At 44.5% G+C, this 23,710-nt stretch overlaps 1 protein-coding gene across 3 annotated transcripts in view; it reads left to right on the forward strand.

Moving 5' to 3' along the window:
* Positions 1 to 23,710, forward strand: part of ezh2 (enhancer of zeste 2 polycomb repressive complex 2 subunit) — a 124,475-nt gene that overhangs the window by 77,140 nt on the left and 23,625 nt on the right. For all 3 annotated transcript variants that reach the window (XM_070881188.1, XM_070881189.1, XM_070881190.1), the window contains exons 8-12: positions 11,108 to 11,271; positions 12,738 to 12,829; positions 13,968 to 14,208; positions 21,440 to 21,606; positions 22,320 to 22,414. In XM_070881188.1, coding sequence (XP_070737289.1) covers positions 11,108 to 11,271; positions 12,738 to 12,829; positions 13,968 to 14,208; positions 21,440 to 21,606; positions 22,320 to 22,414 — 759 coding nt within the window. The remainder of the gene's footprint in view (positions 1 to 11,107; positions 11,272 to 12,737; positions 12,830 to 13,967; positions 14,209 to 21,439; positions 21,607 to 22,319; positions 22,415 to 23,710) is intronic.

Below are 23,710 nucleotides of genomic sequence, written 5' to 3' on the forward strand. Positions count from 1 at the left end.
CTTCACCAGCAACTAAAAGAATGTAATAAATGTTCCTTGAAACAGGATAGAAACATAGAACATCGAAACATAGAAAATAGGTGCAGGAGTAAGCCATTCGGCCCTTCGAGCCTGCACCACCATTCAATAAGATCATGGCTGATCATTCACCTCAGTACCCCTTTCCTGCTTTCTCTCCATATTCCTTGATCCCTTTAGCCGTAAGGGCCATATCTAACTCCCTCTTGAATATATCTAATGAACTGGCATCAACAAATCTCTGCGGTAGGGAATTCCACAGGTTAACAACTCTCCGAGTGAAGAAGTTCCTCCTCATCTCAGTCCTAAATGGCCTATCCCTTATCCTTAGACTGTGTCCCCTGGTTCTGGACTTCCCCAACATCGGGAACATTCTTCCTGCATCTAACCTGTCCCGTCCCGTCAGAGTTTTATGTTTCTATGAGATCCCCTCTTAGCCTTCTAAACATGGCATTCTTCAACCTTACAAAGGCCTTTGACACTGTCAACCACGAGGGTCTATGGAGCGTTGTCCTCCGTTTTGGATGCCTCCAAAAGTTCGTCAACATCCTTCGCCTGCTCCACGACGACATGCAGGCCGTGATCCTTACCAACGGATCAATTACAGACCCAATCATGTCCGGACTGGTGTCAAACAGGGCTGCATTATCGCTCCAACCTTCTTCTCAATCTTCCTCGCTGCCATGCTCCACCTCACAGTTAACAAGCTCCCCGCTGGAGTGGAACTAAACTACAGAACCAGTGGGAAGCTGTTTAACCTTCTCCGCCTCCAGGTCAGGTCCAAGACCACCCCAACCTCTCAGCGAGCTACAGTACGCGGGTGACGCCTGCGTCTGCGCACACAGAGGCTGAACTCTAGGGTCGACTTATTTACTGAGGCATACGAAAGAATGGGCCTTACGCTAAACATCCGTAAGACAAAGGTCCTCCACCAGCTTGTCCTTACCGCACTGCACTGTCCCCCAGCTATCAAGATCCACGACACGGCCCTGGACAACGTGGACCATTTCCCATACCTCGGGAGCCTCTTAAAAGCAAACATTGATGAGATTCAACACCGCCTTCACTGCGCCAGTGCAGCCTTCGGCCGCTTGAGGAAAAGAGTGCTCGAAGACCAGGCCCGCAAATCTACCACCAAGCTCATGGTCTACAGGGCTGTAGTAATACCCGCCCTCCTGTATGGCTCCGAGGCATGGACCATTTACAGTAGACACCTCAAGTCGCCGGAGAAATACCATCAACGATGTCTCCGCAAGATCCTACAAATCCCCAGGGAGGACAGACCCACCAACATTAGCGTTCCGACCAGGTCAACATCCTGACCACACTTGATCAGCTCCGCTGGGCAGGCCACGTTGTCCGCATTGCCAGACACGAGACTCCCAAAGCAAGCGCTCTACTCGGAACTCCTTCATGGCAAACGAGCCAAGGGTGGACAGAGGAAACATAAGGACACCCTGAAAGCCTCCCTGATAAAGTGCGGCATCCCCACCGACACCTGGGAGTCGCTGGCCAAAGACCGCCCTGAGTGCAGGAAGTGCATCCGGGAGGGCGCTCTCATCGCCGAGAGCATGCAGAAAACAAGCACAGGCAACGGAAGGAACGCGCAGCAAACCTGTCCCATCCTCCCTTACCCTCAACGACTGTCTGTCCCACCTGTGGTAGGGACAATGGCTCTCGTATTGGACTGTTCAGCCACCTAAGGATTCATTCTAAGAGTGGAAGCAAGTCTTCCTCGATTCCGAGGGACTGCCGATGATGATGATGTAGAGTTGAATAACTGCTACTGCATGGAAGTGTGCAGGTGTCCATTTGACTCTCGGTAGCTGCACAGAGTGGCTGTGTGAACGGTGGGATTTGGTGGCTATCAGCTAAGATTGAAGATGAGGCTAAAGTTTTGCAAATGCATATCAAGCACGAAAAAGTAGTAGGAGGGGTGGGGCTGAGTAGGAACCAAGGAGGAGAGCTAAGAATGGAGGCCCAGGGTATGGCTGCTGAACTGAGGCGGAATTTTGCAGTTCTTCCCTCAACGAAGACCGTGGCCTGATACACATAGTGAAGGAGCAGGTATTTCACAGACTGTACACTGAGACAGTGAAGTTCAAATTATGGCATTATAAGATTAATAGAAAGGGTACTCGCCCTGATAACCTGAGTGATGTTGAACTTCTTGTGACATTTTGTTGTAGTTCTGGGCACACTGCTCTTTGCAGACACGTGCTGTGCCACCTCCCTCCACAAACATCTGAAAACTCTAGGCGGTGGCCTACTGCCACTCTCTGGCTGCAGGACATCTGTTCACCTCTCCACAGCCTCCATCAAAACCTCCAGGGCCACATTGGGCATGCTGGCGACTTCCAGCCTCAGCCATGTTGTCGCTCTGACCAGATTGTGATGGTGAAGCTGTAACTGCAGTTCATCTTGCACCTTCTTTAAGAAGAGCCTGGCACGGGAATGTCCGCTGACCATCGGCTCCTCCACATTCGTTCTGGGAATTTATCGCAATGATTTTCAACTTCACTGCCCTAAGAGAATTGTGCAACAACTGATTTACCGATATATTTCCCTCTTGGGGCGCTGAAACCAAATTTCGTGGCAGAAGGCGTTAACTTTCACGAGGCACTACACTTACCGACTGGCTGGGATTACTGCCTCAAAATGGGCACACGTAGCAGATTTGTGTGCACCTTTGGAAGTAGCTTAGTGAGTTGTAGTGAATGGTCAGACATAAGGGTACCCTGCACAACGGTGATGAGTGTGAAAGGAATGGCTTGGGTATTGCAGGGATGATTTATGGTGCTGGGTGTGGGATGATGCCAACCTGGCACATCATGCGTCATCCAGGGTGCACAGCGTCAAATGAAGTAAATGTAACCATAGTGTGGCCATTCCTGGCCTCCCGAGCAGCATTGTGGTCGGGTGCTGATGCTCTATGTCCTGTGCAGCATCAGCTGATTGCGGAGAAGGTTGGTGATGCAGGTGTGCCTGTTGGTGTTGGGGCTGATCGTGGTAGGATTCTGAGGACCAAGGTGAGATTTGATCAAGGGCTACGATGCTGCTGGAATAGATGGTAGGTGATGTTGAAATGACACAAGCAATCTGTCATTGGTGAGAGGGGTTGTTCCAAGGAGGTGACAGTGAATAGAGAGTTCACTGCAAACACTTCCAATCTGCATACAGCTCAAAAGTTTCTTTCAAATCCTGAAGGCTTCATCTTCTAACATTGGAAAGTGAACAGCTGTGAAATGATAGCGTTGATATCACTTCTGCAGCTGTCAACTTGCCAAAGCAATAGTCACTAAGAACCCGACTCCACTTACCTAACGTGGTCCCTAAGGGACGGCAAACCCATCAAAAAGTTGGTAAAATTGTTAAATGCCTGCTTTTAATCCTCTTAAGTAGCACTAAACTACCTGTTAAGTATCTTAATTAAGTGGCCCGCCACTTGGAGGCGGGTTCTGAGCAGGATCCCGAGCCGCTGTCGATCAGGGTAATTTTGACAGCGGGCCCGCCTCTGAACCCGCACTCGCTGGGCTGGGAACGTTCCGGCCTAAGTGTGGCAAGGCAGTGGTCTCTGTTTTCAAGTTGACTGTTATCAATGATTCACTATATTATTTTGGAATTCTATTGTCATTTAATATCCTTCCCCAGAAGGAAACTGACTCAACTATATCTTATACAATGTGGATAAATATTTGTGCATTGATTGAAAACTATACTTAAAGCAATATACTCTGTCAACCTGGGATCACTCTTTCAGAATGTTCGTTGGGACTCCACTAGAAATAATATGTCCTTACTATACAGTATAAATGCACACGAGGCCCATACTTGAGAAAAGATCACTCTGTGACCAGTTACCTTTATTACCAAGACCTCAAGAGACAGACGGTGGGTGGAGTTTCCCCTTTTAGACCGGAAAGTCCAGGTTAGGAATGTCTCCCACAAGTTCGCCCCCTGTGGTCAGTGTTCTCAAGGTGTACAACTTAGGTCAGCTTATACATGGGTTACAATGACAGTTGAATACATGACATCACCTTCCCCCTCCTCTTTCCCCCCTCCCCTGTCCCTTGCCGCACAAAGTCTTATTGGAATCACAGGTTAAGTCTCTCTGGTGGTTTACGCTCCCTTGTAGAGTGCCTGCGTTGGGGGCTCTGGTTGTTGGGCGCTGGCCTGAGTGTCTGCTGTTTGCGGTGCCTCAGGCATGTCCGAACTGCCCACAGTGACTGGGCTCTCCTCCACTTGGTTCCGGTGTTCGGTCACCTGTGGTGGAGTAAACTCTACGTCGTGTTTTTCCTCTGCTTCTTGTATGGGGTTGCTGAACCTCCTTTTAATTTGATCCACGTGTTTGCGGCAGCTTTGTCCATTGGTAAGTTTAACTACCAAAACCCTGTTCCCCTCTTTGGCAATCACTGTGTCTGCAAGCCATTTGGGCCCTGCAGCTAATTAAGGACAAAAACAAGGTCATTGACATCAATACATTGCACCCTCGCATTCCTGTCATGGTAGTCACATTGTGACTGACGCCTGCTCTCAACAATTTCTTTCATAGTAGGATGTATAAGGGATAACCTGGTTTTGAGCGTCCTTTTCATTCCCCGTAGACTTTCTACTGTGGCAGAGGATGTGCTTGAATTTAAAATGTCACACACAATCCATTTGGAGTAGGCGTCTACTACAACCGAAAACCTTTTTCCCATGAAAAGACCTGCTTAGTCCACATGGATGCGTGACCATGGCTTGGTGGGCCAGGACCAGGGGCTAAGGGGGGCTTCCCTGGGTGCGTTGCCCAGCTGAGCACACGTGTTGCACCTGCGAACTCAAAGTTCCAGGTCTGCATCTATCCCTGGCCACCAAACATGTGACCTGGCAATTGCCTTCATCATGACAATGCCTGGGTGCTCATTGTGAAGTTCTCTGATAAACACCTCTGCCCTTCTGGGGCATGACTACTCGGTTCTCCCACAGTAGGCAATCAGCCTGAATCGAGAATTCATCCTTACGCCTATGAAACGGTTAAACTCCTAATGGTATGCCCCGTACGTGGCTGCCCAGTCCCCATTCAGAACACATTTCGTAACTAAAGACAGTAGCAGTTCTTTATTTGTCCAGACTTTAATCTGACGGGCTGTCACAGGTGAGCCCTTCGCTTTTGAAAGCTTCAACCGCCATGACCATCTCAGCATCATGCTCAGCTGCCCCCTCAGAGGTGGCTAGTGGGAGCCTGCTGAGTGCATCGGCACAGTTTTCAGTGCCCGGTCTGTGCCGAATTGTGTAGTCATATGCAGCTAACGTAGGTGCCCACCTCTGTATGCGGGCCGATGCATTCGCATTTATGGCCTTGTTGGTCAAAAGGGACGTTGGGGGTTTGTGATTTGTCTCCAGCTCAAATTTCCTGCCAAACAGGTACTGGTGCATTTTTTTTTTTACTGCATATACACATGCTAGCGCTTCCTTTTCTACCATCCCACAGAGCCTTTCTGCCCGGGACAGACTTCTGGAGGCATAAGCTACCGGCTGTAACTGGCCATTGGCATTCACATGCTGCAACACACACCCGACTCCATAGGACGACGCATCACACATTAAAACTAGTTTCTTACACTGGCCATATAACGTTAAGTTTGTTAGAGCATGCAATTTGTTATGCTCCATCAAAAGCCCTTTCCTGGCTGTCCCACCGCCCCCCCCCCGCCCCCCCCCCCGCCCAGACCCAATCGCGACCTTTGCGTGGGAGCACGTGTAGCGGCTCTAACAGCATGCTCAATTTGGGAAGAAAGTTGCCAACATAGTTCAGGAGCCCCAGGAACGAACGCAGCTCCGTTGTGTTACGGGGTCTGAGTGCTCTCTGGATCGCTTCCGTTTTGAACATAGTAGGTCTGATCCCATCTGCTGCTACCCTCCTCTCCAGGAATTCTACCTCTGGAGCTAAGAAGACGCACTTCACCTTTTTCAGTCGCAGCCCTACCTGCTTCAGTCTGCGTAGCACCTCCTCCAGGTTGCGGAGGTGTTCTTCAGTATCGCGACCCGTGATGAGGATGTTGTCTTGAAAAACCACCGTCCTTGGAATCGACTTGGAGACTTTCCATATTTCGCTGAAAGATCGCGGCGGCTGAACGAATCCCGAACGAACATCTGTTATACTCAAACAACCCCTTGTGTGTCGTGATGGTGGTCAGCTTCTTGACTCCCTCGCCAGCTCCTGGGTCATGTAAGCTGAGGTCAGGTCCAATTTTGAAAAAAGTTTCCCACCGGATAGCGTCGCAAAGAGATCCTCCGCTCTCGGTAGCGGGTACTGGTCTGGGAGTGACACCCGATTGATGGTGGCCTTGTAATCGCCACATATCCTGACCGACCCATCCGCCTTGAGCACCGGCACGATCGGGCTCGCCCAGTCACTGAATTCAACTGGCGAGATGATGCCTTCCCTCAGCAGGCGGTCCAATAGCATTCTATCTTCCCGCATCACGTACGGCACCGCTCTGGCCTTGTGGTGTACTGGCCTGGCGTCCGGGTTTATGTGAATCAATACCTTGGCCCCCATGAAAGTGCTGATGCCGGGTTGAAATAATGAGTAAAATTTGTCTGGGACCTGTGAGCATGATACTCGCTCCACAGAAGAAATTGCATTGACATCGCCCCATTTCCAGTTCATGACAGCAAGCCAACTCCTCCCCAGTAGTGCAGGACCGTCCCCCGGGACAATCCAGAGTGGCAACCTGTTCTCCGAATCTTTGTGGGTCGCGACTACCGTGGCGCTGCCAGCACCGGAATGATCTCCTTTGCATATGTCCGTAGCTGTGCGTCAATCGGCAATAATTTTGGCCTCCTGGCCTTGGACACTCTCAACCTTTCGAACTGTTTGATACTCATCAGGGACTGGCTGGCCCCCGTGTCCAGCTCCATTAATACTGGGATGCCATTGAGGGGCACTTTCATCATTATCGGTGGCATCCTGATATATGAACTGTATATGTGCTCCACATGAACTCCCTGAACTTCAGCTTCCAGCGATTTCCCCCAGTATTCATTTGGCCTCCGAGGGCTCACATCGGGTCCGTCCTCCTCTTACATCAACCTGGCTGCAGTCTTCCTGTAGATACGCGCCAAGTGACTGCTGACGTTGCAGTTTCTGCAGGTGTATTGCTGATACCTGCAAGCTGTGGCTAGGTGTTTGCCTCCACACCTCCAGCATGAACTAGAGGCCCCATTGTTGGAAACAGAAGGTCCATTACCAGTCGATCGTCTGACTGTCTCTGTAACTGTCATCAAACGCACCATTAACAGGTGTTGATGGCTGCATTGTCCATTGCGGTGGCATGAATCGCAGTTCAGTTGGCCATTGTCTATGTTGAATTCCCCCTTTGGGTTCAACTACATGCTGGGGCATGTCCGATTGCCCTTCAGGAAGGATAGAATAAAAGGAAAAGGAGGTGGGGTAGCATTGCTGGTTAAAGAGGAGATTAATGCAATAGTTACGAAGGACATTAGCTTGGATGATGTGGAATCTATATGGATAGAGCTGCAGAACACCAAAGGGCAAAAAATGTTGGTGGGAGTTGTGTACAGACCTCCAAACAGTAGCAGTGATGTTGGGGACGGCATCAAACAGGAAATTAGGGGTGCATGCAATAAAGGTGCAGCAGTTATAATGGGTGACTTTAATATGCACATAGATTGGGCTAGCCAAACTGGAAGCAATACGGTGGAGGAGGATTTCCTGGAGTGCATAGGGGATGGTTTTCTAGACCAATATGTCGAGGAACCAACTAGGGGGGAGGCCATCTTAGACTGGGTGTTGTGTAATGAGAGAGGAGTAATTAGCAATCTCGTTGTGCGAGGCCCCTTGGGGAAGAGTGACCATAATATGGTGGAATTCTGCATTAGGATGGAGAATGAAAGTTAATTCAGAGACCATGGTCCAGAACTTAAAGAAGGGTAACTTTGAAGGTATGAGGCGTAAATTGGCTAGGATAGATTGGCGAATGATACTTAAGGGGTTGACTGTGGATGGGCAATGGCAGACATTTAGAGACTGCATGGATGAACTACAACAATTGTACATTCCTGTCTGGTGTAAAAATAAAAAAGGGAAGGTGGCTCAACCGTGGCTATCAAGGGAAATCAGGGATAGTATTAAAGCCAAGGAAGTGGCATACAAATTGGCCAGAAATAGCAGCAAACCCGGGGACTGGGAGAAATTTAGAACTCAGCAGAGGAGGACAAAGGGTTTGAATAGGGCAGGGAAAATGGAGTACGAGAAGAAGCTTGCAGGGAACATTAAGACGGATTGCAAAAGTTTCTGTAGATATGTAAAGAGAAAAAGGTTAGTAAAGACAAACGTAGGTCCCCTGCAGTCAGAATCAGGGGAAGTCATAACTGGGAACAAAGAAATAGCAGACCAATTGAACAAGTACTTTGGTTCGGTATTTACTAAGGAGGACACAAACAACCTTCCGGATATAAAAGGGGTCGGAGGGTCTAGTAAGGAGGAGGAACTGAGGGAAATCCTTATTAGTCGGGAAATTGTGTTGGGGAAATTGATGGGATTGAAGGCCGATAAATCCCCAGGGCCTGATGGACTGCATCCCAGAGTACTTAAGGAGGTGGCCTTGGAAATAGCGGATGCATTGACAGTCATTTTTCAACATTCCATTGACTCTGGATCAGTTCCTATCGAGTGGCCAATGTAACCCCACTTTTTAAAAAAGGAGAGAGAGAGAAAACAGGGAGTTATAGACCGGTCAGCCTGACCTCAGTAGTGGGTAAAATGATGGAATCAATTATTAAGGATGTCATAGCAGCGCATTTGGAAAGAGGTGACATGATAGGTCCAAGTCAGCATGGATTTGTGAAAGGGAAATCATGCTTGACAAATCTTGAATTTTTTGAGGATGTTTCCAGTAGAGTGGACGAGGGAGAACCAGTTGATGTGGTATATTTGGACTTTCAGAAGGCTTTCGACAAGGTCCCGCACAAGAGATTAATGTGCAAAGTTAAAGCACATGGGATTGGGGGTAGTGTGCTGACGTGGATTGAGAACTGGTTGTCAGACAGGAAGCAAAGAGTAGGAGTAAATGGGTACTTTTCAGAATGGCAGGCAGTGACTAGTGGGGTACCGCAAGGTTCTGTGCTGGGGCCCAGCTGTTTACATTGTACATTAATGATTTAGATGAGGGGATTAAAGATTAAATGTAGTATCTCCAAATTTGCGGATGACACTAAGTTGGGTGGCAGTGTGAGCTGCGAGGAGGATGCTATGCGGCTGCAGCGTGACTTGGTTCGGTGAGTGGGAAACTGCATGGCAGATGAAGTATAATGTGGATAAATGTGAGGTTATCCACTTTGGTGGTAAAAACAGAGAGACAGACTATTATCTGAATGGTGACAGATTAGGAAAAGGGGAGGTGCAATGAGACCTGGGAGTCATGGTACATCAGTCATTGAAGGTTGGCATGCAGGCGGTTAAGAAAGCAAATGACATGTTGGCCTTCATAGCGAGGGGATTTGAGTACAGGGGCAGGGAGATGTTGCTACAGTTGTACAGGGCCTTGGTGAGGCCACACCTGGAGTATTGTGTACAGTTTTGGTCTCCTAACTTGAGGAAGGACATTCTTGCTATTGAGGGAGTGCAGCGAAGGTTCACCAGACTGATTCCTGGGATGGTGGGACTGACCTATCAAGAAAGACTGGATCAACTGGGCTTGTATTCACTGGAGTTCAGAAGAATGAGAGGGGACCTCATAGAAACGTTTAAAATTCTGACTGGTTTAGACAGGTTAGATGCAGGAAGAATGTTCCCAATGTTGGGGAAGTCCAGAACCAGGGGTCACAATCTAAGGATAAGGGGTAAGCCATTTCGGACCGAGATGAGGAGAAACTTCTTCACCCAGAGAGTGGTGAACCTGTGGAATTCTCTACCACAGAAAGTTGTTGAGGCCAATTCAGTAAATATATTCAAAAGGGAGTTAGATGAAGTCCTTACTACTGAGGGGATCAAAGGGTATGGCGAGAAAGCAGGAAGGGGGTACTGAAGTTTCATGTTCAGCCATGAACTCATTGAATGGCAGTGCAGGCCAGAAGGGCCGAATGGCCTACTCCTACACCTATTTTCTATGTTTCTATGCCTGCCTAGAGAACTGTGCCGCGTTCACAATGTTGACTCCCTGGTCGTTTGCCGCATTTGAGTCAAGATTTTTGCCATAAATAATTCTGGTCTCTTCCTCCCCTGAAATAATTGTCTGGGCTATGAGAGCCGCCGCTTCCAAGGTCAAGTCTTTGGTCTCTATCAGTTTCCTGAAAACCCCAGTGTGCCTGATGCCCTCAATTTAAAAAAAAAAAAAATGTCTCGCAGCATCTCCGCTCTGCATGCATCTGGGAATTTCCATAGGCTCGCCAGTTGCCGGAGATCTGCCACGAAGTCTGGAACGCTTTGCCCTTCTCGCCGCCGGTGCGTGTAAAACCGGTGTCTCGCCATGTGCATGCTGCTCGCCGGTTTAAGGTGTTTCCCGATTAACTTACTGAGCTCTTCGAACGTCTTGTCCGCCGGCTTCTCTGGCGCTGGAAGGTCCTTCATCAGGGAGTACGTTCTGGATCCTCAAACCGTCAGGAGATGAGCCCTGCGTTTGTCGGCCGAATCCTGTCCCAACCATTCCTTCATGACAAAACTGCTGTAGTCTCAATAAAGTCGTCCCAGTCAGCACCGACACAGTACCTCTCATCTGTGCTGCTAGTGGCCAGGCTCGTGTGGTTTAAATCCCAGTTTCTCGTCGCCAATAATATATTGTTACTGTACAGTATAAATGCACACGAGGCTCATAGTTGAGAAAAGATCACTCTGTGACCAGTTACCTTTATTACTAAGACCTCAAGAGACAGACGGTGGGTGGAGCTTCCCCTTTTATACCTGAAAGTCCAGGTTCGGAGTGTCTCCGACAAGTTTGCCCCCTGTGGTCAGTGTTCTCAAGGTGTACAACTTAGGTCAGCTTATACATGGGTTACAATGACAGTTGAATACATGACAGGAAGAATAAAGACTTTACAATGAAAGCACTGCAACTTTACTTCATTAATTGTGGGGTTTTTTAAGGTACAAAGAATTGACAGAACAGCAACTTCCTGGAGCACTTCCTCCAGAGTGCACACCAAATATTGATGGACCAAATGCTAAATCCGTTCAACGCGAACAGAGCTTGCACTCCTTCCATACTCTGTTCTGCAGACGTTGCTTCAAATATGACTGTTTCCTACATCGTGAGTACAATATTGTCTTGTTGACTGAAGTATGTATGTGTAACACACCAACAAATGTTGCATATATAATGAAACATGCAGCTTTCTCAAAATATTCTGTTAAGATTGCATGGGGAAATTAAAATAAACACATAATTTGTTAGCTGAGCACAATTTTTCAACCTGTTTGCAGCATTAGAATGCCAAGCAGTGGTTGATCTGGTGTCGTGTACCTTTTTTTTAAAAAGGTCGAAAGGACTAGAAACTGCTCATTAAGTAAACAAGTAAAAGACTCATAATTGTTACTAACTGAACTCGGGGGTTATTAAGAAAGTGGAACAGGAATAGGCCATTCAGTCCCTTGAGCCTGTTCTGCCATTCTTAATCTAGAATTTACCTCTTCAAATCCCTTTGTAGAACCTCAAACCTACTCCTATCTATGTAATTGGTTCCTACATGAACCATGACAGCTGGCTGCTTCGCCTCCCTTTCCAGAACCTATCGTAGTCACTCTGATGTCCTAAACCCTGGCACTTGGGCACCAATATATAATTTGGAAATTTGGATCATGTCTAACTCTTAACTATATAGATTTCCCCACAATCATCACTTGCTTATTCTTATTACCTGTACTATTCCCTTCATGGTTAACCTGCTCCCCAGTGCTTTGTAGTTGCTCATGATTAAACGAAACTGTGTCGCCCTTTTTTTAAAAATCCACATCACTGGTACCTAAGCAGGTATACTTATTAGACAAATTCAGCTTCATTGATGATCCACTTTCTACCCTCGCCTGTCGCTTCTTGCCCTGTCAGCCGATAGTCACCCAGTCTCCTTTAATACCTTTCTCTACTTGTAGCAACCTGAGGATTCCACCTACTAGAACGTCTGCTCCAGAAAACTTTCTTTCTCCTGAATGTTGTGGAATGTGCCTAGTTAACTCTCCAGCTGTGCAACTTTCTGCTCAATGAATTCAACCTTCGTACGCTTCATACATGTATTCACCCTGCATGATGACTGTCCAGGCAGGTCCACATACTGCGCATATTACTCCAGACTCTGATCCTATGATACCTATTTATATATTTAATCCACTGATATTTAACCCAGATTTTTAAAATTAAATTAATCTCTATTTACTCAGTCTAATTTATTCTTTTCACTTGATCTGTTTTGAAAGTCTTTGTCCAACCCTAAAGCTAAAAATATAAAAATATAAATTAGAGTTCAGATGAGTTTTTTTTTAAATCGTAGTTCGTTCTTGCCACTATCATGGTGGGTAGGAGCAAATAATCCAGTCATTGATTGGGCCTTGCATTATGATAAAGGCAGCGTCTGACTCGTCTGCTAAAAGTCCTAAGTGGTGGTGAGACCGCATGTAAATGAAAATTAACCCAATTTTTTTTCCCCTTCTTATCCTGAACTGTCACTGTCATGTCGGCAGAAATTCATTATCCCTCTTGGTGCTAACTTTGTTTTTGATGCAGCTTTTCATGCTACTCCTAATACATACAAGCGTAAAACTCCTGAGACCAGAGCGGAGCCAGAACAATGTGGACCAGACTGCTGTTTATTTCTGGTAGGAGACTGTTCCATCCACTTAGCATGTTGTAATGTTTTAACACTGAAGGAAACTACTGTATAATAAATAATTTAAAAAAAAGTAACTTCAGAACTTGTAACTTCAATAAGACAATTAAATAAATGTTATGGGTACTGTAGAGAAGGGGTTCTCAACCGGGGGTCCGCAAGATAATTCAAGAGGTCCACGCCACGGGAGATCGATTAGTTTAGTGAACTCACCGGTCTTCCTGGGCCTTCAGTGGCATGCTATCTCTGGGCGCTCTGCGAACCAATTGAGAGGCAGGTGGAGGAGGAGAATGGGCAAGCTTCTGCGGGGAAACAAAGACTTTGGGCCCGTCGCATTCTGCCAAGGTCTCTTTTAAATCGCCACGGGTGCCCCCTGAGGAGGGGGAGTGGGGAAGCATAAAATTACCCCGGAAGAGCCATGGCAAAGGTGGTGGTGCTGGACAGCCCGTTGCCGTTTAACAACCCTTTTCAGTTCTATTTCACCTTCGAGTGCATCGAAGATCTGTCGGAGGCTGGAGTGGGGGCTGGAAGCGAAAGCCTCCAGGCGCCGAAAAGTGGGTGGAAAGTTATCCTTGTTTTGAGTTGAGGGACTGAAGCCGAGTGATTTTTGACGGTTGATAATGGCAACCATATGAGATGAACCCCCCATTCCCACCCCTCATACATGCCCTTCTCCTACCCCACACCCATTTCTCTTGTTTCTCACCACATACACAAAGGGGGTCCGTGGAATATTTAAAACGGGGGTGGGGGTTCCTCAGAAGCAAAAAGGTTGAGAACCCCTGCTGAAGAGGAGTTTACTTCCTGGACCAAGTCTTTTTAATCAAGCACCTATATCCACCATGATCTCATGGTGCAACTGAGGAGACAAATTGTAGGATGAGGGATTATTTGAGCAAACCTAGATTCTATGATAACCGGTTTGTAAAAGACATGGATTCATGTAGTCCTATTTCAGCTGAGTTCCCATATCTGGTTCCATTTGTAAAGCATCTTGGGATGGTTTTTATGTCAAAGGTACTTTATAAATACAATGTTGTATTGTTCGAAATGCACAGCACTACATCCTCGGAATGAATAGCACAAACAAATCCGCTTTAGTCTATAGTATGGTTACATTGTTTTAGGATGGAGCAAAGGATTTTGCAGTGGCCTTGACAGCTGAGCGAATAAAAACACCACCTAAGCGTCCAGGTGGGCGTCGCAGAGGGCGTCATCCAAATAGCACAAGCCGACCCAGCACACCAACTATAAACCCATCTGAGGCTAAAGATACAGACAGTGACAGAGAGGCTGGAACAGATACTGGGGGCGAGATAAATGACAAAGATGAAGAAGACAAAAAGGATGATACCACAAGCTCCTCTGGTAAGGGAAACTGAATGTGTTTTTCTTAAGAGAAAAGATCAAAGTCAAAATGAAAAATCAGAAACTATTTGCCACTTGTATATAAAGATAAGTTCTTGAATAATTATAGTCAAACATCAATAAAGGAAAAATGTGGATTACATTGTTAAATATGCCAGAGTTAAAAAAAATTGTGGGCTAAAATTAGATTTCCATTTTAGCAGCAGGGAACTTCTTTTGAATTGTAAGGTGATTTGTACTCAATTGATTGGATTCTGTTAAATATCTTACTAGTTCAACCAGCCTTGCTGCAGTGATTCCTATACATCAGGTTTTTTTTTAAACCCATTTATTGTGCGAGTAGTGTGACATCAAACACCAATAAAATGAAAAATTGATCAAAAACTAAAAAGTAGTGCTGGACAGGGTTATAGAGCTGGAGTCGGGTGAGGCCATAGAGGGATTTGAACACTTGCTGGACCGGGAGTCAGTGAGCAGAGGGGTGCTGGGTGAAAGGAACTTCATGCAAATTAGGATACAGGCAGCAGAATGTTGGATGAGCTGAAATTTATGGAATGTGAAAATGGGAAGCTAGCCAGGAAAGCATTGGAATTGTCAACAGTGGGGGTAACAAAAGCATGGATGAGGATTTCAGCAGCAAACGTCAACATGATTTCTCCTTGTTCAACTCATTTGCAATCATCTACAAAGATACTGTGTGCCAAAACTCACCAAACATCCATTAATGCTACCCAATGAAAGCAGATTGCAAACCATTGCAAGAATATATGTATGCTTAATAACGGCAGAGCAATCATTTTTAATTAGACATTTTGGATGTGTGCTTAATGTTTTTTATCACCTTGCTTCTCTTGGGTGCTACCTTTGTGGCATGAGTGAGTGTTGCAAAATGAGCCTGGGAAACCTAGGATTGAGGTGGCCCTAAATTCTTCAGCAACTAAGTCCTGAAATTGGCCTCTAATTCGCACCTCTTATGATGCTGCATGGGCAGCCTGAACCTGTTTCCTTTCTGCCAGATGTGTAGGCATCAGAGGAAGATGGTAGGGGGGCTCACAGGTCCTGCTGTTCTGAGAGCACCATCATTTCTGCCCATTCCTGCCATGCCACTTGTGCTTAGCACGGCCACTAATCTGCTGGAAAGCAGATCTAATGTTCCTAATGAGATCAATGAAGTCCTATGTGAGGCTTGTCTTTAGAGACTGGAAGAAAAGATGTCTCCAATCTGACCCATAAACCTCTTCTGGCAGCAGTCTAACTTGGATCAAAAATGCATAGACTTTCAAATCTGCTGCCGATGTCCTTGTAGATGGTTTCATGATATAGCTTACTGACAGTAAATGTGTGCCATAGTGGGATGAGAAGGAAGAGAAGCAAAAGTTTATTATGAACCTAGAGTAGGCACATGTCGTCTTATTAAATAATAAACCACTTAAATTAGATGCCAGGAAGTATTACTAAATCACGTGATTAGTCTGGATTCACCGTAGCCTTTCAAAGGGGAGCAGGATGAGCTCTTGAGTCAAGGACAATTCAAATAATAGAAGGTAGTTATGGGGTATTTGTGATTATTGGTGTTACTGCAGTCTCCTGAAGCTTGCTGAATTACCTTTTAGGTTAAACACTGCCTCGATTTCAAAATTCTCATCCTTGTTTATAAATCACTCCATGGCCTTGCCCCTGCCTATCTCTCATCCTTTTTCAGCCTCACAACCTCACAAAAGATCTGCACTCCTCAAATTCTGCCCTCTTGAGCATCCCTCTTTATAACTGCTCAACCATTGGTCGCCGTGCCATCAGCTCTTTGGGTCCAAAGCTCTAGAACTCCCTCCCTAAACCGCGTCTCTACCTCTCTTTCCTCCTTTAAGATGCTCCTTAAAACCTAAAAAAAACGGGGAAGGTGGCTCAACCGTGACTAACGAGGGAAATTAAGGATAGTGTTAAATCCAAGGAAGGGGCATATAAATTGGCCAGAAAAAACAGCAAACCTGAGGACTGGGAGAAATTTAGAATTCAGCAGAGGACTAAGGGTTTAATTAGGAGGGGGAAAATAGAGTATGAGAGTAAACTTGCAAGGAACATAAAATCTGACTGCAAAAGCTTCTATAGATATGTGAAGAGAAAAAGATTAGTGAAGACTAATGTAGGTCCCTTGCAGTCAGAATCGGGTGAATTCATAATGGGGAACAAGGAAATGGCAGACCAATTGAACAAATACTTTGGTTCTGTCTTCACTAAGGAAGACACGAATAACCTCCCGAAAATACTAGGGGACCAAGGGTCTAGCGGGAAGGAGGAACTGAGGGAAATCCTTATTAGTTAGGAAATGGTGTTAGGGAAATTGATGGGACTGAAGGCCGATAAATCCCCCAGGGCCTGATGGTCTGCATTTCAGAGTACTTAAGGAAGTGGCCCGAGAAATAATAGATGCATTGATGGTCACTTTCGAACATTCCATGGATTATGGATCAGTTCCTATGGATTGGAGGGTAGCTAATGTAACACCACTTTTTAAAAAAAGGAGGGAGAGAGAAAACAGGTAATTATAGACTGGTTAGCCTGACATCGGTAGTGGGGAAAATGCTGGAATCAATTATTAAAGATGTAATAGCAGCGCATTTGGACAGCAGTGACAGGATTGGGCCAAGTCAGCATGGATTTATGAAAGGTAAATCGTGCTCAACAAATCTAGAATTTTTTGAGGATGTAACTAGTAGAGTGGATAAGAGAGAACCAGAGATGGTAGTGTATTTGGACTTTCAAAAGGCTTTTGACAAGGTCCCACACAAGATTACAGTGAAAAATTAAGGCACATGGGATTGGGGGTAATGTATTGACGTGGATAGAGAACTGGTTGTCAGACAGGAAGCAAAGAGTGGGAATAAACGGGTCCTTTTCAGAATGGCAGGCAGTGACCAGTGGGATACCGCCAAGGTTCAGTGCTGGGACCCCAGCTATTTACAATATATATTTAATGATTTAGACGAAGGAATTGAATGTAATATCTCCAAGTTTGCAGATGACACTAAGCTGGATGGCAGTGTGAGCTGTGAAGCAGATGCTAAGAGGCTGCAGTGTGACTTGGACAGGTTAGGTGAGTGGGCAAATGCATGGCAGATGCAGTATAATGTGGATAAATGTGAGGTTATCCACTTTGGTGGCAAAAACAGGAAGGCAGATTATTATCTGAATGGTGACAGATTAGTAAAAGGGGAGGTGCAACGAGACCTGGATATCATGGTACATCAGTCATTGAAAGTAGGCATGCAGGTACAGCAGGCAGTTAAGAAAGTGAATGGCATGTTGGCCTTCATAGCGAGAGGATTTGAGTACAGGGGCAGGGAGGTCTTGCTGCAGTTGTACAGGGCCTTGGTGAGACCACACCTTGAATATTGTGTGCAGTTTTGGTCTCCTAATCTGAGGAAGGACATTCTTGCTATTGAGGGAGTGCAGCAAAGGTTCACCAGACTGATTCCCGGGATGGCAAGACTGACGTATGAAGGAAGACTGGATCGACTAGGCTTATATTAATTGGAATTTAGAAGAATGAGAGGGGATCTCATAGAAGCATATAAAATTCTGACGGGATTGGACAGGTTAGATGCAGGAATAATGTTCCCAATGTTGGGGAAGCCATATAGGAGCGAGATGAGGAGAAACTTTTTCACCCAGAGAATTGTGAATGTATGGAATTCGATACCACAAAGTTGTTGAGTCATGTTCGTTGAATATATTCAAAAGGGAGTTAGATGTGGCCGTTGGGCTAAAGGGATCAGGGGGTATGGAGAGAAGGCAGGAGTGGGGTACTGATGCTGCATGATCAGCCATGATCATATTGAATGGTGGTGCAGGCTCGAAGGGCCGAATGGCCTACTCCTGTACCTATTTTCTATGTTTACTTTAACCAAGCTTTTGGTCATCTGCCTTCATTTCTTCTTTTGTGGCTGGGTGTCAGATTTATCTGTTTAGTCTTGTAACACTACTGTGAAGCAGTTTGGGATGTTTTACTACATTAAAGGCGCTATATAAATAAAAGTTATTAGTGACAGGAATTTAGCAATTTTTTAATTAAATTGGCCTTTTTTTTACTTTTAATTTTCATCTCGCAGGCGACTATGTAACTGGGGAGGGGGTAAGGGGAGATTCAATGGTGTATGTAGGCTGCACCATGTTTGGGCGGGAGATGTCATGGACCAGTTTTATTTTCCTGCCCTAATTTCATACGTTGTGTTCCCATTTCCAACACACATTATGGCCTCCTTCCCCAGGATTTGCTAAACTTCTTTTTGTTTCTCTTTCTCTCCTTCATGTGCTGTCTTGCATTTGAAAAAAAAAATGCAAAACGTGAGAATGAATTTTTTGTTACCATGGTATGTAACACAACCAAGGTGCCAAAATGCAGCTTATACTGGGCATGATAATAGGTGCACATGCTAAGAACATAATAAATAGGAGCAGGAGTAAGCCATATGACCCCTTAACTGCCATTCAATAAGCTCATGGCTGAACTTCTACATCAACACTTATTTCCTGCCCTATTCTCATATTTCTTGATTCTCCTTGTGCCCAAAAATCTATCAGCACTGTCTTAAATACTGTATATTCAACAACTAAGTATCCATAGCCTCTGGGGTAAAGAATTCAAAGATACACAACCCTCTGAGTGAAGCATTTTCTCCGTCCTAAATGGCCAACCCCTTATCCTGAGACTGTGACCCCGGTTCTAAACTCTCCAGCCAGTGGAAACAGCTTCTCCGCATCTACCCTATCAAGCCCGTTAATTTTACACGTTTTAGTGAGATCGCCTCTGATTCTTCTAAACTCTAGAGAATATAGGTTTATTCTACTTAATCTCTCTTCATAGGACTGCGCTCTCATCGGAGGAATCAATCTAGTGAACCTTTGTTGCACCCCCCCCCCCGGTCACTTAACCGGTCTATATCCCTTTGCGTCCTCCTCACAACTTACTTTCCCTAAAAAATATAGGAACATGAGTTGGCCATTTAGCCCCTCGAACCTATTCGCTATTTATTTAGATCATAGCTTAATTCCATCTACCCTTTCTGTAAAGAAGTGCTTTCTGACATGACCCCTGGATGGCCTAGCTCTGATTTTAATGTTATGCCCCCTTGCATCCCATGTTAACCATGTGATTCTCCTCCAAAAAGTGAACTGAGACCAATGCTGTAAACAAACGAGTAGTTTTATTTGCATAAGAAAGATGAATGAACAGTAAACAGTGTACAAAAATGAACTTAGCTACACTTCTCAATACATATGATAAAGATGCTCCTCACTTTCAACTTCACAAAACAAACTAATTTCTTGGACCGCATACCATGCCTCTAACTGATAAATCTCCTATACTTCACAACTCGGCTGCAGACCTGAACTACTCTGTAGATGACCGTTGAGCTACACATGATGTCCAACATTAAAACCCTGGCCACTGAGCTGTCTTTCAAAGAAGGCCACAGCTAATTAAAGTTGCTGTCCCATTAAGGGTCTCTGATACAGCTATCAATCCTATCCACGATCCAAATTGAAGGCCTGACTCTTTGAACGGCATCAAGATGGCATGGAACCACCTATACAGGTCATACTGAAACAAAGTAAATGACTGCATTTCACAATCAAACAGCCATTCATCTGTGTTGAATGGATAACCAATCTTTGACAGTGCTAAAGATGTATGTAATGGCTCTGGTCAGTTTACTAGTGAACATCTCAGACTACCCATTTGCCCTGGAAACTCACTGTTATAGCTTCACTGGTCTGAACTGGTAGCTTTCTGTTGAAAAAAAAGTACTGTGTGTTCTTGGATACAAATTCCTAATTGTTTCTAGCAATATAAATTAAAACTCCAAGACAGGTTTAAAAAAAAAATCCACTTTTACCACAGGCTGACCTCAGAAATTACTTCAGGATCAGTACTTGGGAGGCAGGTGATGCAGCTGCATTCCTCCCTCCTTCCTCAATTGGAAAATCCAGGTTAAGATGATCAATGTGATTTATAGATGGCGCATTCCATGCACATAATTAAAAATGCAGTTGCTGATTATTTTTTTCTCTTTTCGATCGCGCCCCTCCAGCTCTCATTGTCCTGATTAATGGCACTCTGCTGTTTTTAGTAGCAATCTCTCCCTTGCTCAATAATTACAGATAGCCTGCAGGAACAGCTTTAATGACTGGGTTTTCCCCACCAAGTAGGAATATCCCAGGAAATGGGGACAGTTCACTCTAAATGCATTGGTCCTAGATACAGAACACTATACTCTTCATTTCATGAATATATTTCTGATGTTTGACTTCTTGATGCTCAGGATTTTTAATAAAACTGCCAATCTTTGGCCACTGTGCATCTCAGTATACAGTGTCCCATGGCAATCCATATCTAAATGATGGCTCATCAGAGGTCCCCTTTTGGGTAGACTTTTTCATTTTTTAAAAAGACAACTTTGCATATTCAGTTGGAGATCAAAATATTTATTCTAGTGCTGAGAAGTTCTGTCACAGATAGGCTGCTCTTTCGGATAACACTTCAGTCCTGTATAAACAGTTCACTTTTGTTTTAACGTAGGCAAATAATGAGAGTTTCAGTATTGATGCCAGAATTCTTGGACACTTTTATTCTTGTGATTATGGCAGTAGTTATGCCATTTGTGATATCATTCCATGCCATTCATATTTGATGGAGATTACTGTGTTATATTTTAATTCCTAGACTTGTTTTGGACAATATGAACTGTGGTTGTGTGATGAGTAATGCTCAGATTAGTTTCAGCTTCATTGAAGCCAGACCGGAAGGCAATATAATGCACGCTTAAATGTAAACTTTAAAACCAAGTTTGTAATTCTTATCAGGTTAATGTATTCTGTTTCTACCATATTTAATATTTATGAAGGCCTGTGAAGCTTGTGCTGACCATAACTCGCAGCTTTGCTATTGTCCCACGAGAACATTATGATCTGGATTTAAAAATTGTACCATGTACCTCCCTTCAAAATAAATGGTTTGATTTTGTAACATGTTCATCAATGAGGATAGATAAACAATGATAAAAGTCTTGTTATACCTTTTCCCTACTCCATAACATTTGAAACAAAGAGCTAAATTATCAATCTAAATCTACAAGATAGCTATAGTGTTTTTTCCATATCTTTCTGTAATCTATGATTTAGTAAACCTCCTATCCAAAACATTTTGCTGATTATAGACTATTCTTTCATTCAGAGGCAAACTCCAGATGTCAAACCCCCGTTAAGATGAAGCTGACATCTGATCTTTCTGACGTGGAGTGGAGTGGAGCTGAAGCCTCGCTGTTTCGAGTTCTACATGGCACTTACTACAATAACTTCTGTGCTATAGCCAAGTTGTTGGGAACCAAAACGTGTGGACAGGTAAAACACTAGAATAGTAATCAATAATTAATTGTAGGTTCAGTAAAACTAGATGAAGGACTTATACTGCACAATAATGGAAAAAATCCACAAAGATGAGTGAAGTCCTTTAAATAAACAAAACTAATTCTTCCTCGGGAAAAACTCTTTTTGGAAGGAATGCGGCACAGTGTCCCTTCCTCCCAGTGAGTGTATTTTTTGAATTGCAGAAATTTTAGGAGTATTTGCACTATTTGCAATTTCCAAGATATCTAGAACAATGGATAATAGACAGTGATGTTTTTAAAAGATCCAGTTATGTTGGAGTTTCAGATGTGAAGGCTGCGGCTGTATTTGGTTACGCAAAGCAGTCATTAATACTGCAATCGTGCAACAAGGGCATTGAGTGGACTGATAGCTCACTAGCTTTCAGCCCAGAAAATGGATCCAAAACTGAAATGGAATGGAAATGGAAACAAAATTACAAAAATAACAAGGAAAGGATTCCAAAGCAGTAATGCTAATCTGGGAGGGGTTCCGATCGCTATCATAAACAGTCGGAATTGATTTTGATTCAACATCATCTGAAACAGTAAATTATATTTTTGTCACAAATTTACTTCATGTATTTATTATTGTGTGCTGGGTTTCTTAGGATTAAAGTGCCAGCATGTTTAATTTAGTACTGCATTTAGTATGAGCAAAGCATTGAGACCAGCTATTGTCTTGTTCAGGTGTATGAGTTTGCAGTGAAAGAATCTAATATCATTGCCCGTGTCCCTGCGGAGGATGCTGATACACCCCCAAGGAAAAAAAAGAGAAAGCATAGGTAAGGATGATTTTTAGTTACAGTTTTGATCCTTGGATGAAACTGGGACTTGCACTTTACCATGCTAAATTAAATTTGCCAGACATGCTTTTTTTCTTTGCAAAAGTACTTTACTGTCCCCATGTCACGTGTACAAAAAAAACAGCCTATGAAAGTTTTAAAATGTATTTTCCATAATTTAGTTTATAGCTCATAAAATTAACTCCAAAGTGTATTGAACTGACTGTAGAAATATAAACTGTTTTTGTAAAAAAAAAAAAAAAAATCTGTGTTTTTGATGCATTATATCCACAGCTAGATGTTCCTTAGAGGGATCCAAACACTCTAGGACTCACATAGATTTTGACCCATATGGAAACCTTAAAGGATGGGCCAACTAATTAAAATGTTGAATCTGATCACTAGTGTTAAGTGTCAATTATCGCCAGTCAGTGATGCATCCACAGATGGTTTAGAATTTCCTGGCAGCCTAGACACGTGTAAGGATCTCCGTGTACTTGTACTGATGGTGATCAAAATGAACAACCTCAATTGTTTCTCAAGAAATGTTTAATTTTGAATTCAAGTTAGCCTTACCACTCTCCCAGTTCAGAATCTCATTTCCTTCCAGCATATTACTGTCCCAATTTAGAGAGACTCCCCCTCCAGTTCAGAGTCACTCTTTTTCCCTTTTCAACACAACCAGTTCATGCTAGTGCTCATCTTCCTTTTCTGTCCCTCTCCGAACCCTTAATTTATGTTGCCACTCTCTCATCCTCTACCTAGTTCACACTGGCACACTTCTCATCTCATAACCTGGGTCAGTACATTTCTGTGGCTCCCACTTTCCCAGTGCTACTCTTGGACTCCTCTTCCACCCCACTCGTGCTTCCACAACCTCCACCCAGAAGTGCTACTTTGCCTTCTGCCCTCTTCCCTTTCAGTATTACTCTTGGACTTCTTGCTAAGCAGTTCGCGGGGATTTCTGCTTGCTGCTGCTGCACACTGGTGGAACCTCATGTTCTTGCAAGAGTTCCCAACTGTGCAGCAGAATTCAAAATCGGTAGCAACAGGAGGTGAGAGTTGCAGAGCGGTTCTGCAGATGTAGTCCAAGAGTGGTGCTGGTTTTCATCTGCAGATGTGTGGATAATGCTCATAAAATACTAACTATTCCTGTCAAGCACAGATGTTTGGCATGTATACAGGAGTCTGGCTATCACAATGTATGCGTTGAGCAGCATGCTACCTCAGCAATGGGCTTTCATTTAAAGAAATTTGAGGTAAACGTGTGATTATCCACAGATAAATCTCACTGGA

This window comes from Pristiophorus japonicus, chromosome 5 (genome assembly GCF_044704955.1).
Source record: "Pristiophorus japonicus isolate sPriJap1 chromosome 5, sPriJap1.hap1, whole genome shotgun sequence".
Lineage (NCBI taxonomy): Eukaryota > Metazoa > Chordata > Chondrichthyes > Pristiophoridae > Pristiophorus > Pristiophorus japonicus.